The following is a 16,285-nucleotide window of genomic DNA, read 5'->3' as shown; positions in this document are numbered from 1 at the left end:
GAAAAAACATCACATGCAGGGCTGACAGAGGAGAGTAATTATTGGGGGAAAAAGGAAACAAGACCTATATAAGTATCTTTTTCTTTTTTTGGGGTTTTTTTTTGTGGTTTTTTTTTTAAGGGATGCATTGTAGTGTTCTGTGTATCTGTTGTGGAGTGCAGCAGCTACTCATTCACTACATTCTAGTACTTTCTGCCGGTTATTGAACAAACGTTAGAGCTGAGGATGATGATGATGTTGCACAAGAAAGTACCTTGAATTTGAACGCTTGTCTTGGTCACTGCCTTGCCAATCTTATTGCTGGCAACGGCCTTGTATTGGCCCTCATTCTCGGGGAATACTTCGGTAATCTGCAGCTGGCAATTGCCTTGCAAGTCCTGCGATATCGTAGTTTCCTTTGTATCGACAATCTTCTCCTCATTGTGATACCATTCGACCTTGGGTGTGGGCTTACCACGCACCTGGCACTGCAGCAGCAGCGCCTCGCCATCCATCACCTCGACGGGTTGCAGCAGCTCCTCGATGAAGCGTGGCGATTCAAATTCCACAGCCTCCTCCTGGGGCAGCGCCTCCAAAAGATTAACAGTCGCTGTGGAGGTAACCGAACCGCCCACATTCTCCGCCCGACACATAAATGGTCCAATGAACTTTCGCTGGAAGTCCTCAATCAGCAGCGTGGACTTGTTGGCCTCGCTGACAATGCGACACTCGTTGGAGCTCTTGATGAGCTCGTTGTGAACGAACCATTGGAAGGAGGACAGGGGCTCGGACTCGACGACAGCCTCCAGAATGGCCACCTCATGCTCCCCAAAGAACTTGGGCTCCAGCGGCTGCACGAAGCGTGGCGGTTGGATCCGCTGATCGGGTTTCGAGTCGGAGACAACCACCGATCCCGAGGATTTGGCCTCTCCCACCTTGTTCTTGGCCCACACCTCGTATTTGCCGGTGCGCTTGCGTGTCATATTGATGACCCGAATGACGGTTGTCGTCTCTGTCGTCTCCACAATGACCTCCTCGTTCTCCACGATCTCGCGGCCATTGCGCATCCATTTGATCTCCGGCCGGGGCAGACCATCGTATTGGACCTCGAAGCGGAGTGTGCCCCCAGTGGGCACCACCACAGCACTCAGTGGAGTGACTGTCGGGGGCTTCAATATTTCTTTGGGCTGCTCCTGCTCCTCATCCAAGCGACTCATGATGTTGGCATTGCCAATGGCACGTCCAAATTGATTCTGTGCCTGCACCGAGTACGTGATGGCCTCATTTGCCGGCGGATTGAACACCTCCAGTGCCACTTCGCCCGTCTGCTGATCGTAGAACATTTGCACCGTTTCGCTGGGCAGCACCTCTTCGATGCCGCGATACCATTTGACCTGTGGATGGGGCTTGCCGGCCACCTGACATGTCACCGTGACCTTTAGCCTCTCGGGCTCTTTCTCTTCGGTGAATTCGATCTTGAGGGGTCGCGTAAACTGTGGCGCAACGCCTTGTTCTTTTTCTAAATAGGAATTCGGATCCAAAACATAAATATTTTGTGTGTGTGTTTGTACAGTATGGGGGGGGGGGGTGGTGTTGAGGATTATATACAAAACGGTGGGGAGGGGGAGTGCATAAATCAGGGATAGAATGTAACCAAAAAAAAAAAAAAGGAAATTAAAAAAAACTAAGCTAATATAAAACTCACCTAAAATAATATTCGTACGACTTGTGGCCACTCCGGCCTCGTTCTTGGCCTCACACGTATAGACGCCCACATCGCTGGGCGTGACCTTGGCTATCTTCAGCTGTGCCACCTGCTCCACCACGGTTATCTCGTACTTCTCCGACGCAAACAGCAGTATGTCATTGAAGTACCAATTGATTTCGGGGAAGGGCACACCCTCCACTTTGCACTCCAACACAGTGGGCTCCTCGGGCACACATTGGCGGGGTCGCAGCTTCTCAGTGATGCGCGGCGGCTTGATTTCCTTTTTCTTTTTCTTCACCAGCTTTCGCTCCTGGCCAATCACCTCGGAGGTGGTGGTCTCCTGCCGATTCTGTGTCAGCTGCTGATCCTCGATGAGCTCCTCATCGGCCATACGGTCGATGCCCTCCTGGATGCGTTTCTGTGTGATGAGCTCCAGCTCGGGCAGCGGCTGACTGTCGTCGAGCACCACCCGCCTCTTCTCCTTCTTGATGATATTCGAGGTGACCTTCATCTCCAGATCCCTGCGCACATCCTCCACATCCAGTTCGATCAGCTGCTCCGTCGTAATGAACTGCGGTCGCGTGTCCTCAGTCTTTTTGAGCAGTGTAATGGTCTTCTGTGAGATCTCTTGGAATACTTCGTCCGCCTTTTCGATTTCCGCAATGGCTGCCTCCAGCAGCTGTGGCTGTCCCTCGATGGCGGCCTGCTTGAGGCGCTTTGTGCGCTTCTTTTGTGCCTTCTGCTTCGCTTCGGGGGACGTCTCTTCCGTGGGCAGCAGCAGCTCCTCTTCGGGCAGCACATCTTCGGAGACGGCCACCACCTTGTCCTCGTCGACGGGCAGAATCTCTTCGACCTCATCTTCCTCGGCAATGGGCTCGGCAAATGGCTCGGCCATCTCCTCGGAGATCTCATCCACCGATGGCGTGGCCTTCTTCAGTTTGGGCTTCTTTTTCTTTTCCTTCTTGACCTTGGGCGCCGCATCGTCGGGCACTTTGAGGGGTTCCAGTTCCAGTTCCTCCTCTTCGCTTTCGGGCTGCTCCTGGGGCTGCAGTTGGGGCCCGGGAATGGCCTTTTCCGGCTGCTGTGGCGCCTCCGCTGGCTTGGCGGGTATGGGCTTGAGCTGCACTTCCTCGGGCTGCTCGGCGGGCAGTAGATGCCGCTTGCCCTTGGGCCATTGCTTCTCCTCAAGTACCGCCTCCGCGGGCTTTTTCTTCTCGCCTCGCTTCCACGGCACCTGCGGCTGTTCCAGCTGCTGCTTGGGCTCCTTCTCCAAGTCCAAGTGCTCCGCTTCCTCCAGCTGTGTGGGTTCTGCATCGGCAATCTCCGGCAGATCCTCGTGCTTGGGTTTCTTCACCCTTCTGGTCTTGCGCTTCTCCTCCTGGATGAGCTCCTCTTCGACCCTTTCCACATGTTGCAGGTCCACCGCCTCGAGTGTCACCTCTTCCGGTTTGATGGATTTCCTGGTGGTGGGCTTGAGACGCACCTCCTCGATGGTGGCCTCCTCCGGCAGCGGCTTCTTTGGTCGCGAGACACGCTTGAGGGCCACCTCCTCCACCCTCTCGATGATCTCTTCTCTCTGGGGCTTGGGTTTGGGTGCTGCCTTTGGCTCTACCGGTTGCTCCTCCTCTGGGATGGGCTGCTGCTGCACCTCTTCTTCTTCTGTCTCTATCTCTGGCTGTGGCTGTGGCTGCTCTTCCTCGAGTTCTTCCTCTTCGATGGTTTCTGCTTCTTCTGGCTCCTCTGTGGCCTCCTCTTCTGTGGCTGCCTTTGGCTTGGGCTTCTTTTTCTTCACCCGCTTCTTGGTGACATCCACAATTTGCTCCTCGGTGGTGATCAGCTGCTCCGTTTCGATCTCCTCTGGTTGTGTGACAATTGCAGTCTTTTTCAGGGGCTTCAGGGACACCTCCTCCACCTGTTCCCTCTCGGGCAGAGGCTGTTGCTTGCGGGGCGTGCGCTTGAGTTCCACTTTCTCCACTTGCTCCACCACTTCTTGGGGCTTTGGCTTGGCTTTCTTGGGTTCTTCTGCGGGCAGAGGTTCCGCCACTTCTGGCTCTTCGACTTCTGGTTCTTCCACCTCTTTCTCGGGCTGCACCTCTTCGCTTTCCTCTGCGGCAGTTACCTTCTTCTTCGGTTTCCTGATCTTTTTCACCTTTTTCTTTTCTTCAACGATCTCTTCTTGTTCTTCTGTGATCTCTTCTGGCTCTTCGATGATTTCCTCTTCTTGTGGCGCCTCCTCTTCGGGCTGCTCTTCATCGATTTCGATCGTTTCGGCAGTCTTTTTGGGCTTCTTGACCTTTTTCACCTTGCGTTTTTCTTCCACAATTTCTTCTTGGACTTCTTGGACTTCTAGGATCTCTTCCTGTTCTTCTACGAGCTCTTCGGGTTCTTCGATAGCCTCTTCTTCAGGGGCCTCCTCTTCTGGGGCCTCCTCTTCAGTCTTTTCAACAATTTTCTTTGGCTTCTTGACCTTTTTCACCTTTTTCTTTTCTTCTACGATCTCTTCCTGCTCTTCCAGGATCTCTTCGACAAGCTCTTCGGGGATCTCCTCTTCTGGGATCTCCTCTTCGGGAATTTCCTCTACAATCTCTGCAGTCACCTCCTCTGTGGCCTTGGGCTTCTTGGCCTTCTTGATCCTGCGCCTCTCTTGGACAATTTCCACCTCCTCTTCCACGAGGACCTTTTCAATTTGCGCATCAACCTCATCGGTATGCTGCACCTCTTTCACAGGCTCTGGCTCTGGTGCTGCCTCTGGCTTTGGCTTTGTTGCTGCTGGCTTCTTCTTGCCACGCTGCCACAAAACCGGCTGTGGCGTCTCCTCCACTTTGGGCTCTTCGGGCAGGACATCGACAGCCTCTTCGTAGGTCTTTACTGGTGTTTCCTGCAGCGATTCCTCGACCACTTCTTGGGGCAGGGGTTGGGCTTTCTTCTTCTTGCCACGTTCCCACAGCTGGGGCTGCGGCTGAGGTTGAATCTGCTGCTGCTGCTGCTGCTCCTCATCCAGCGTATCCACTGCCACTTCGAGCGTTTTGGGTGCCGCTTCCTCGACAACCGGTGTCGCCTTGGGTGCTGGCTTCTTCTTGCCACGCTCCCACAGCACAGGCTGCGGCTGTGGCTTTGTGGGCGCAACCTTTGCCTCCTCCAAAGTGTCGACTGCAACCTCCAGAGTTGGGGCAGCCTCTTCGACCACTGTCTGTTGGGGCTTCTGCTTCTTGCCGCGCTCCCACAGCACAGGCTGCGGCTGTGCCTCCGCTTGTGGCACGGGTGCCTCATCGGGCAGCTCATCTGTGGCCTCCTCGTAGGCCTTTTGTGCCGGCTGCTGCTCCACCGCCTGCTGCACGGGTCTGATGCTCTTCAGGGGCTTCAGCTGGAAGTCCTCGGCCTTTTCCGCCTCTTTGGGACGTGGTCTGGGCGTGGGCTTCAGCTGCACCTGCTCCACCTTTTGTTCGGGTTCCCGTGGGGGAATCACCCGCCGGACGGCTGTCTTTTTGGTCTCCTCCACAATGTGGGAGGTCTGTTGCAACACCTCTTGAGACTCAATCACTTGGCTGGTCTGCTGCAACACCTCTTGGGTTGTTACCTGCTCCTGCAGCACCTTCTTCTTGCCGCGTTCCCATAGGACAGGCACAGCTTCTGGCTGCTGCTGCTGCTGCACGGGCAGGGGTTCCTGCAAGACGTCGTGCAACTCCTCGTAGGTTTGAGCGGCAGGCTTTTGCTTCTTGCCACGTTCCCACAGCACAGGCTGCTGCTGTGGCTGTGCCACAGGCAGCGGCTCCTGCAACACGTCGTGCATTTCCTCGTAGGTCTTTGGTTTCTCCACAAATTGTGGCTGCTGCTGCTGCTCCTGGACGGGTGCCTGGGGCTGTGGCTGTGGCTGTGCCTGTTCCGGCTTCTTGAGGCCACGATCCCACGGGACGGGCTGCTGTTGCAGCAACTTCTGCTCCTGCGTATCCTGACGCTCCTGCAAATGCATCAGCGAAGAGTCCTCCACTTGAATGAACTTTTGGGGCTCGCGTGGCTGTCGCCAGTCGAAGGCCTCCTGCTGCGTGCGCTGGCTGATGATCTTCTGGTGTTCGTACTGCTCGAGGCTCATCATCTGCGAGTCCTCGATCTGCACGAACTGCTGCCGCTGCGCCTCCTCGATGAGGCTCTGCTGTTGCACCAGTCTCTGGCGATCGCTTGCCTGCGAACTGGTGTCCTCCACGGAGGTGAGCGGCTGCAGCTGTGGCCGCTGCTGCTGCTGCCGCCAATTGACGGCCTGCTGCTCGCGTATCAGGCGCTGAGCCTCCAGCTTCTCCCGCTGTGAGACATGCATAATGTTGACATCTTCGGTGGTGATGAACTGTTGCTTGTGGCTGCCCGACTGATCCTGCTCGTAGTGCTGCAGATCCTGACGCTGAACGGTCTTCGAGATGGAACCCTTGGAGCTCTCGTCGATGGTGAGGACAATCTCCTCGGCAATGGACTGCTGGGCCTGCTGCAAACGCTTCAGTTCCACTTCTTCGATCTTGAATTTGTCAATCTGCTTGGTGACACGCTGCACGCTCTTCAGCTGCTGGCGCATCTCCTTCCAGGGTATCAGATCCTTGTTGTTCTGCTGCTGGGTGATCAGCTGATCGATCTGATCCGTCATCTCCATAATCTCGACGCTCTCCATGCTCTTCAGTCGCTGTATCTCCTTGGAGCGCTGCTCCTGCTCCACTTGCGCCTGCTGCGGCAGTGGCTCCTCCGTCTCGATGGCGCCCTCGAGCGGACGCAGGTAAACCTCATCGATATCGAACTTGTTCAGCTGCTCCGAGACGCTCTCCACTTGCTTGAGCTTCTCCCGCATGGTGATCCATGGCACTGCCTCCTTCTCCGTCTTCCCAGCAATTATCTGCTCGAGTGTGGCGCCCAGACTCACGATGCCCTGATCCCGCTCCGTTTTGATGGACTTGAGCACCACGGTGGCAGCCTCCAGCTTCGGCGTGGGCCTCTTCTTTTCGATGGGCGTGGCCTTCAGGCTGATGGTCTCCTCTGTCCAGGACTTCACAGGCTCTGGCTTGAAGCCCGGCAGGAAGACACCCTTGTCCAGAGAACGGCCCCGATTCGGACGCGACGACTTGCGCCATGGAATCACTTTTGTGGCCGGTTGCAGGGATTTGCTTCTCACTTTTGGTTTCTTAGTGCGCGAACGTCCCTCATGGCCATTGACGCCTAGGTACTGGCCAAACTGTTGCTGCTGCTGCTGTTGGCCTCCTGGCCTCTGCTGTCCTGGCTGCAGCGGGGAATCGGGTGCACTGTCCTCCCGGCCAGAGGATGAGGACTCATCTTCGGCGGAGTCAATTGTGCGCAATTGAAAGGCCGAGATGCGACGCTCTAAACGTTGTGGAAGGATGCAAGGTGCAAGCAAAAAGATTCCAACTTTAGTAAGGGAATCTCTCTGAGGACAGGGACAGGGACAGGGCGCATAAAGGTTAACCAGAGTTCGAAGGGAGCGGCTACTTTCGGCTACTTTCGGCTACTTACCTTTGGCTGTACAAATAATACGATATACGACTATATAAATAAATCAGAAATCTTTTTTGGTGCATATGCAAATAAAACAAATAAAAAAAAACAATGAACTTGAAACAAAACATAAATATGTAGGTATATTTTTAGTGGATTTATAGACAGAGAGTAGCAGCGCAGATGAAACCAAAAACCCACCCACTGAAATCCCCTCTACTCCCCCACTCAGCCGAGGCCCCATAGCCAGCAGCATCAATGACCCGGAATATTGGCCTGGCCATGCATACACTCAGAGAAAAATGGCAAAATACAAAAAAAAGAGACACACCCGTATGTAAATTAAATAAATAAAAATAATAAATTAAATCAAAATAAATTAAATTTACTAAATTAAATTGACTTTGATTTAAATGTGAAAATATATTAAAAAGTCTTTTCCAAATAAAAAACATAAATATAAATAAATAAATAAAAATAATAAACAAAATAAAAAAAAAATAAATGAAATTTAATAAATTAAATTCACTTTGATTTAAATGTGAAAATTCATTAAAAAGTCTTTTCCAAATATAAAACATACATATAAATAAATGAATAGAAATAATAAATTAAATAAAAATAAATGAAATTTAATAAATTAAATTCACTTTGACTTAATTGTGAAAATGTATTAAAACAGGTTATTCCAAATAAAAAACATGAATATAAATAAATGTAGTATATAAAAAAAATTTTGGGCGAAATTTATTTAATTTAAATATGAAACATATTTGATTTAAATATTTTCGCATTGAATTGTAATTTTTTTTGCTTTTTCACCCTTGAGGGGCTGGCATCTCCCAATGCTATTTTTTTCTCTGGGTGTATGGGATCTTGTGGGCCCAGGTGGGACCTCTAGGTCAGATCTAAAACTCTTTCAGAATACATATTTTAGCTAATTGGCATTGATAAAAATAGTCGAAAACAGTCAGTCACATAGTCAGTCGCAAGTCCTCTGCTTTGAGGTGACTCTATGGTTTATCTATGTGTCCTATGATTCATTAATCGGGCATGACGGAGCAGCACCTACACTTGGATGTGCGATGATTAAAACTGCATTAGCCTGCACCCAAATCCTATATCTGTCTGAAGACTGTGCGGCACATTGTCATGACAAAAGCGAAATGTCATTTCGACTCATCATCATTACGACGATCATTAAATGGCTGCCATATGGATTGTGGATGGTGGCCTCTGTGTGGCAAGTACAATTGAGAGCAAACAATTCGAAATGTGCTGTTGCCTCCAAAAATAGAAATCTGATTAGTGGCGGCTACGTCACCAGGTGGGGCTGCTTGCTGGCTCTACTATAGAGCGGCTACAGACAGATTTATGGGCGGGGTGTGTCTGCCTGCTGCTGCTGCGGCTGCGGCTGCCTGCGCCGTATTTTCAGAGCGAGCGCAGCAGCAGCAGCAGCGTACTGCATAGATCCAAACGAGAGATCTCGCTGCTCATTCCGTTATAGACAACAAACGGGCAATGTTCTGCCCCACCAAAAAAAAAAAGACAAGAGCAGCTCTACTCTGTAAAAAACATTACCTGTGTGATTTTTACCTGTGTGTTTTCATTCTGATTGATGGCATGCATGCAACAGCGTTGGCAACAGTAGCAACAGTAGCAGTGTGTTTTGTGGCATGTGTGGCAGGGAGCAGGAGTTATCAAAAACAAAGTTTTTCAAATTAATGCATTTTGCTTGAATTTATTTATAGACGCGATCAGATTTGGTTTTTTATTAAGTATTAAATACATGGATAAAAAATACAATTAAAAAACAACAAAAATGTGAAGAGTGAAGAGGATAGTGGTTTGTATCCGTCTATCGGTATCGGTAAATCGAAAGTAATCGATAAATGATAAACATAAACATACAATTACAAATTGGAAATTGAAAATCGTATCGGTACTTAATAACGAAAAGAGTCGCATGAGTTTTTATGATTAATTTTTTAGTAAAGCTCACAAGCGGCAAAACATTCGTTCATCGATTTTTAATCGATTTTTCTTCATTTGATTTTGTTTGGACAAATTTTTGGAATTCATTTACAACAAATGATTGATGATTTGAGAGTGTGTGCGATTGACAAAACAAAATGGAAAACAAAATTAGTAAAGAAAACAGTAGAAGAAGAAGAAGCGGTAATAAAAAATGAATAATAAAATCTCATGCAACATCACTACAAAAATAAATAAATTGTAAATTTAAATTTAAACAATACATAAATCATTATCATTATAATCATCATATCATTCATCATCATCATCAACAATCGATGTGAGGATATACACAGAGATATAAACATATTTGAAAGGACACTGTCAGAGGAGGATCGTCGTACGTTTTGGGTTTTATTTTGGTAAGAGTTTTGATCATGAAGAAATATCTTAAAGCGCATCCTAAACCTTTCTAATATGAAATTTATTTTGCAGCATCGAACAGAGGAGCATCAGCATTCCTTGGAAACAACAAAACAACTCTTTGGGCCTGGCAGCTAAATATATCGAGGAAAAAACAACATGGGGCCAAGACATGATTCATCTAAAAGGTCCCTCCGTTGCTCGATGAGTGAACAGCCGTAACTGATTAATCTAATTAAATTCATTTCTGCATCATAAACAGAATCATCAATTCATGTTCTTGTCTAATGAGTAAATGGCCAACTGCTGCGGTTGTTGGCCAACATCTTTTTTTTTTTTTGGCTATTTAGATCTTTTAAACCCCCTGGGGATCATCTCTTTTAGGTAATTTATTTAATTTATTTTCTGTATCTACCAACCCGCAGGAACTATAGAAATTTCTTTCGGTTTTTTTTTTGTTGTTGTTTGCCTTTTTATTGAAAATAAATTTCAAGATTTACTTGAAGCGAAAAGCGGAAAATACATAAAATGTTTTTCAATTTTGTTTGCCTAAGCGAAAGAACACCAGATATCCAGACAGCGGCTGGCCCCAAAAATAGACCTCCGCCGAACAGCACGGATTTTTTTAACGCTAATCTATTGGAAATTAGTTTTCTCGACAGCACAAAGCAAAACATTCTCCAAAAAGCAAATTGAAAATAGAACAAATTGGGGAGAAAATGAAAGGTACATATAGAAGAATATCTATAGGGAAAATTTCAGGGGGAAAAATAGAGATACATTCGAATGGCGAAGATGAAAAGCCCATGGCTGAATGGCTTTCGATATTTTTGTGTTCTAGTTTTTTGGCTAAAGATCCCTCTCATGTGTGTGTATGTGTGTGTGCGTACCTGGCAGATACAAGATACCAGAAGCAGAAACAGCACACAGCACACGAGTAGAACGAGCAGAAGAGAACCAGCAAGAGCAGTGTGTGCGCTAGATGTGTCATCCATAATATTTTATGCTAATATTCACATGAAAATATAACAACTTTCACGCTCGAGCGGAGGCGGTTGAAATGTGCGTTTTGTGTTTGCACACGGCCCCAAAAAAAAAACTACACACAAATAATGATTGTTGTGAGATACTATATATAGTATCATTTGGTGGGATACTGTTGAAAATATTATATATACGACCGAGTATTCTTAAAGTGGCCTGGCCTGCCTTCTACACATGTACATGAGAATATGCTGTGTAGTGTTCTCGGACATAATTCGTTGCAAGTATTGTTGTACATAAGCGCGGGGCTGCCTTATTTATAAAACGACTCATCGGGGGGCCTAGAGATTCTGTCTATCTACATGAATATTCTTTGAGTCATTTTCCAATTTCACTCATTTTCTGTTGCTAGACAATTTTCAATTTTAATTTTTGAAATTTTTGGTTTGTTGTTGCTGCTGCCAGCTAGATGTTTTGCTGCTTTGCTGCTTGAATAAATGTTCTATAAATATTTATAGTTTTGCAAAATACTTGTAATTATTTTTATTATATTTTCAATTAAAATTTTTCTTTAATTTTTTTTTTTTTTGTGTTCTTTGCGATATTTTTTCTTTTTGTTCTTTGGTTAATGGGTTTTTGCCTGTTAAACATTATTGTATATATTTTCACATTTTGCAAAAATTGTTAGTAAAAATTAAAAAAAAAAACTCGTTCGTTCGGAAAAGAAAAGGTTAGAAATAGGACCCCAAGAGGTCCTTCGCTTTCAAATATTCTTCACTCTCAAACTTTTACGACTAGTAGTTGATCAATATCGATCAATTATCGATATGTTTTAGGTTGTAGGATCGTACGAGTGTAGTAGTTGTTGGTTCTTCTATACGTTCGTGGCTTTCTGGGTGATTCGTTGTCAGTTTTTTTTTTTAAGCACTTTTCAGCATTTAAAATATTGTTCAGTAGAGTCAGTATTTTAAGTATTTTGCGTATTGAAAATATTTTCATTATTTTCAGTATTTTTTGAGCATTCTTTGGAGTTTTTTGTTTGATTTTTGTTTTAATTTTTGTTTTTTGTTTTTGTTTTGTTGTTGATTACGTTCGCTTACGTTTGGGGTTGTGTGTTTGCTTGGTATTTTGTCGAACTCTGGTCTGGTTTCTGGTTTTGGCTTAGTTTTTAGATTTAATCCTTACTTTTAACAGTCAGTTTGGCCGAGGACTCGACCTGGCCGGTGGACGAAGTCACACGTACTGTAAAGATGCCCGAATCCTCCTCGTAGGTGGTTCCAATCAAAAGCACAGCGCTGTTGCCATCAAATATCATCTGCAATCAGACCCCAACAGAATATTATTTATCACGATTGAAACGTATGTGCATACAGGCACCCCTAAAATCATGCAATTTGAGAGTAAAAACCCTGCTGTTAACCCACCTGGAAGTCTGGTGTCTCGGGTATCAGCTGTCCCTCGCGGAACCACTGCACACTGGTGGCCTTCACCTTGCCCGTCACCGTCGTCTTGAATTGGGCGGGCATGCCCTCCGTAACGGAGACATCCTTCAGGGCCGTGATGGTGGGTGGCGCATCCAAATTCTCGATGGGACGCACCTTCAGCTGGGCGCTGGTCTGGATGCTGCCCAACTTATTCTCGGCCACACACTTGTAGGTGCCCTCGTCCTCGGGGAAGGCCTCCGAGATGATCAGCTGATAGTATTCGCCCTGTCGCGACATCTGGAAGTAGCGCGACGGCTTGACAAAGTTCTCGCCGCGCATCCAGCGGGCTGTGGGCGTGGGCTTGCCATCCACGCGACAGCGGAAGATCACCTTGCTGCCCTCCTCAACGGACTGGCTCTTCAGCTGCTCCACAATGTGCGGTGCCTTCTCGCTGCCGGGTGTCGTCGGTTTCTCCGGCTTTGTGGCCGACTGGACAACGCAGTCGCCATCGCAGCGCGCCTCTCCGGCCGAATTGACGGCCACACACTCGTAGCGGCCAGAGTCCTCGGCAGAGGGTTCGATGATGAGCAAAGTGTGCACTGAATCCTCCTCGAGCATTTTGAACTTGATGCTCGGATGGATCTTCATGCCGTTCTTCAGCCAGTAGACGTCCATGGGCTTGGTGCCGGTGACCTTGGCATCGAAGCGTGCCAGCTGTCCGGTAGAGACGGTGGTGCTCTGTATGGTGGTAACAAAGCTCGGTGGCTGGACGCCACCCTTGCCGGCACGACGACGCTCCTCCACCACGAGATTGGCACTGCATTTGGCGGTGCCGCCGCGATTCTCAGCGACGCACGAAAAGACGGCCGAATCCTCGACAAACACCTGGCGGATAATCAGAATCGATTTGCCGCTGAACGTGTGGATCTGCAGATCGGGCGAGTTCTGGATGGGGAAGCTCTCGCGGTACCATTTCACCGTCGGATTCGGTTCTCCATCGAACTCCACCTCGAACTTGGCCTGTTCGTTCTCAAACACGCGGCACGGTTGGATCTTCTTGGTGAAAACGGGTGCCTTGGATGGCTTCACGGGTCCCTTGACGACGCGCTCCTGAATGGTGCCCTTGTGCTCCACTTCGGTCGTTTCGGTGGCGGTGATCTTGCGCGTGATCTCGAGATCACCTTGGATCTCCTTCTGCACTTGCTGCTGCTTGTTCATGTGCACCTCGCGGCCATGCACCGACGATTCTGAGGGTTCAGCGGTGCCCTTTGGCGGGGCAGGCTGCACCTGAGTGGTGCTCGTTTGCTCTTGACTAGAAATGGGAGGGAAAGCAAAGAGATCTTTGGTGGAATTTGCTTGAGGGTTTTCTCCTAGTTTCACTTACAGATTCTCCTCGTACGAGTGGGCCATGCCCTTGGCCGCTGAACTGCTGACAACCTTCTCGCCGGGAATGGCATACTGATGATTGTCCCTCCTCAGATTGGTCTCCTTGAGCAGCTGCTCCACCTCCAAGCTCTGCAGCTTGTTGTAGTACTCCTCGCTCTTCTTGGCCTTGACATTCTGCTGCCAGTCGGGTGTCTGTGGCTTGTACTGCTTCGGCTTCAGATGCTCCACGCCCTTGAGCGTGTGTGCGCTCTGCTCGGACAAATATTGCTTGCGCTCATCGAACACCTTCTCCAGTTCATTATCCTGGCGCTCCTTCTGATAGGCGGCCAGCTCGTAATCATACCAGGCTGTACATTCGAAAAGGGGGAACAAATTGTGGGGATTACAGGGGGATTGTCTCAACATTTACGCGCATATAGGTAGAACGATCTAAAGGTTGTTTAGACACAAACAACTACATGCTTGTACAGGGATGATACAGGTTAGTATTTATAGCCAGCAATAATATTATGGAACACAACAAAGATGAGACTCCACAGGGAAAGGGATTTATTTTACTCCCACGCAGCGAGACATTTCTTCGTTACTCTTTTGTTTTATTTGATATAAATTTGTTACTATTTTATACCTACCCGTCCATGAATAAATATAATATAAAAAATATATTTAAATATAAACATAAACAAATGGCTCTAGAACAGCTCACATAAATATAATATAAAAAATATTTAAATATAAACAAATGGCTCTAGAACAGCTCACACTCTTCGCATTCTATTTTTAATTTTTTTAATTTTATTTTATCATCTTTGCGTTTCCATAATTTTGTATGCAAAATTGCATGCCTTAGAGCTTAAGTTTTTAGTCACTTGTAAAACGATTTAGTACAAAGAATTTATGATTATTGGATTAGTGTTATTTTATTTTTTTTTATAGAGGTCTACTAGCTCCTTTTTTTTTTTTTTTGTATCTCAACAAATGATAAATAAAGACAGACAAAGAGAGAGATAGAGAGATAGAGAGTAGGAAAGATAGAGAGTAGGAAAGATAGAGAGAGAGTGGAGTAGATACAGAGAGTTTGAATGACAAGCGGATGATGACCAGAGTATTTGGAAGAACAGACGGAATAATTGCACACACAGACACGAAGAAAAACTATCATAAGCACATAAGCACATAACCACATAACCGTATTACCCATGGCTCCGAATGGCAAATACTTAGAACGATATATACAGAGCGTGTGAGTGAGAGAGATAGAGAGAGAGAGAGACATTGGCGAGAGAGTCCATTCTGGGTCCTCTGGGTGGTGTGGTGGTGGGCTGGCGGTTGGGCGGTCGGCTTCTTCCTTCCAAAAAGCGCTCTCCTACAATTGCATCCGATAGGATCTTGGGAGTGGTGGAGTGGGGAATAATAAGGGGAACGGGATTGCTTGGTCGGGAGGGGGGATATATCTTTTTGTGGATTGTTTTTTTATTTTTTGTTTTGTTCTAAATTGTTTTGCTACTTTTAAAGCGTGCTTGCATCTATCTACGGGTTGTATCTCTACTAAGTGTATCTGTGTATCTTTTGTGTGGCATGTTGTGGCATGTATAAATATATTTACAAATGAGTTTATATATGTGAGCCGCTTTAGCATGTGTGTGTGTGTGTTTGTTTGGTTCTACTGCATTTTCTTTTTTGTAAAATTTTGTTAAGTTCTAAATAGCTTTTTACCATAAATTGTAATAGATTGAAATGTGTGTGTGTATTTGTGTTTTGAACTTACGGCGTGGCGAATTCTTTAGGACATTGCGATAATCATCGGAGCGTGAGACAACCTTCAGTTCAGTTTGGGTGATGGATTCACCGACAGAATTGCGGGCAATCACCTCCACCTTGCCAGTGTCGTATTGACGGGTCTTCGGTATATCCAAATGGAACATGCCATCGTTGGTGAGCTTATAGCGTGAGCCCTATAAAAGTGCGGTTTATAATTGAATTTATAGAGAACTCTCTCTCTCTCTCTCTCTTTGATACGTACATGCACCACGGTATGGCCATTGACCAGCCACATGACCCTGGGACGTGGATGTCCAGTCACACGGACACAGAATCTGGCCGGTTCGCCCTCTTCCACGGTCTGCGGCTCGATTTTGCTGACAAACACAGGCTTCGATCGCGGCTTGGCATCGGGATCAGCCTCCTCAGGTACACTAAAAGGAGGGAGAGTAAGGATTTAATTTATTTCGAATTAATTGCTGTTGGGGTGGGCTTTTTTTTTTGGCATACTTACACCTGCCATGAGGCCTCCATTTCACGTATGCGATCAATGCTCTGCATGTGAGCCGGCAGCTGCGAATCATAGACAATGCCGGGCTTGCCGGAGACCTTGATGAAGGCACGCGTCTCGTCCTTGCCATACAAATTGGTGGCACGGCAAACATACTCGCCCGAATCCTCGGGATAGACCCAGCCAAAGTTCATGGCCACATAGCCAAAATCGTAAATGGGCTGGAAGCGGTTCTCTAAAGAGACACACAAAGAGAGAGGGAGAGAGCGTAAGGCTTGGGTGGATTTTAGATCTTTTCAAGTACTTACTGTACAGCAATGGCTTGCCATTGAAGAACCATTCAACCTTCATATTGGGATCACCCACTGGCGCCAATTGGCATTCGAATTTCGTGACGGCCATTTCCGTGAGCGTCAGCTGTTCCTTGATTTGTGTCACAAATCGTGGCGGCTGCTTGCGATCCGGATCAAAGAGATCATCTTCGGTCAGATGCACCTCCGAGGTGTACTTCTTGATGGTGGCCTCCATTTGGGTCAGAGCATCGGAGCGCTTCATGCCGCGTGGCACTTGATTTTGCAACAGAATTGTGGGCAGTTCTATGGGGGAAAATAAAAATTAAAATTAAGGAAAAAATGCAGGGAAAGGTTT

At 47.3% G+C, this 16,285-nt stretch overlaps 1 protein-coding gene across 1 annotated transcript in view; it reads right to left on the bottom strand.

Moving 5' to 3' along the window:
* Nucleotides 1–16,285, bottom strand: part of LOC111081117 (titin) — an 82,818-nt gene that overhangs the window by 51,603 nt on the left and 14,930 nt on the right. Inside the window, exons 7-15 of the mRNA XM_041593899.1 lie at nt 15,946–16,233; nt 15,641–15,872; nt 15,389–15,560; nt 15,134–15,320; nt 13,364–13,712; nt 11,980–13,291; nt 11,741–11,870; nt 1,685–7,042; nt 254–1,498 (exon numbers count right to left, since the gene is read on the bottom strand). Coding sequence (XP_041449833.1) covers nt 254–1,498; nt 1,685–7,042; nt 11,741–11,870; nt 11,980–13,291; nt 13,364–13,712; nt 15,134–15,320; nt 15,389–15,560; nt 15,641–15,872; nt 15,946–16,233 — 9,273 coding nt within the window. The remainder of the gene's footprint in view (nt 1–253; nt 1,499–1,684; nt 7,043–11,740; nt 11,871–11,979; nt 13,292–13,363; nt 13,713–15,133; nt 15,321–15,388; nt 15,561–15,640; nt 15,873–15,945; nt 16,234–16,285) is intronic.

Source organism: Drosophila obscura, unplaced genomic scaffold, assembly GCF_018151105.1.
Source record: "Drosophila obscura isolate BZ-5 IFL unplaced genomic scaffold, ASM1815110v1 contig_1, whole genome shotgun sequence".
NCBI lineage: Eukaryota > Metazoa > Arthropoda > Insecta > Diptera > Drosophilidae > Drosophila > Drosophila obscura.
The sequence above is the reverse complement of the archived record's forward strand: the minus strand, read 5'-3'. Positions and strand labels throughout refer to the sequence as shown.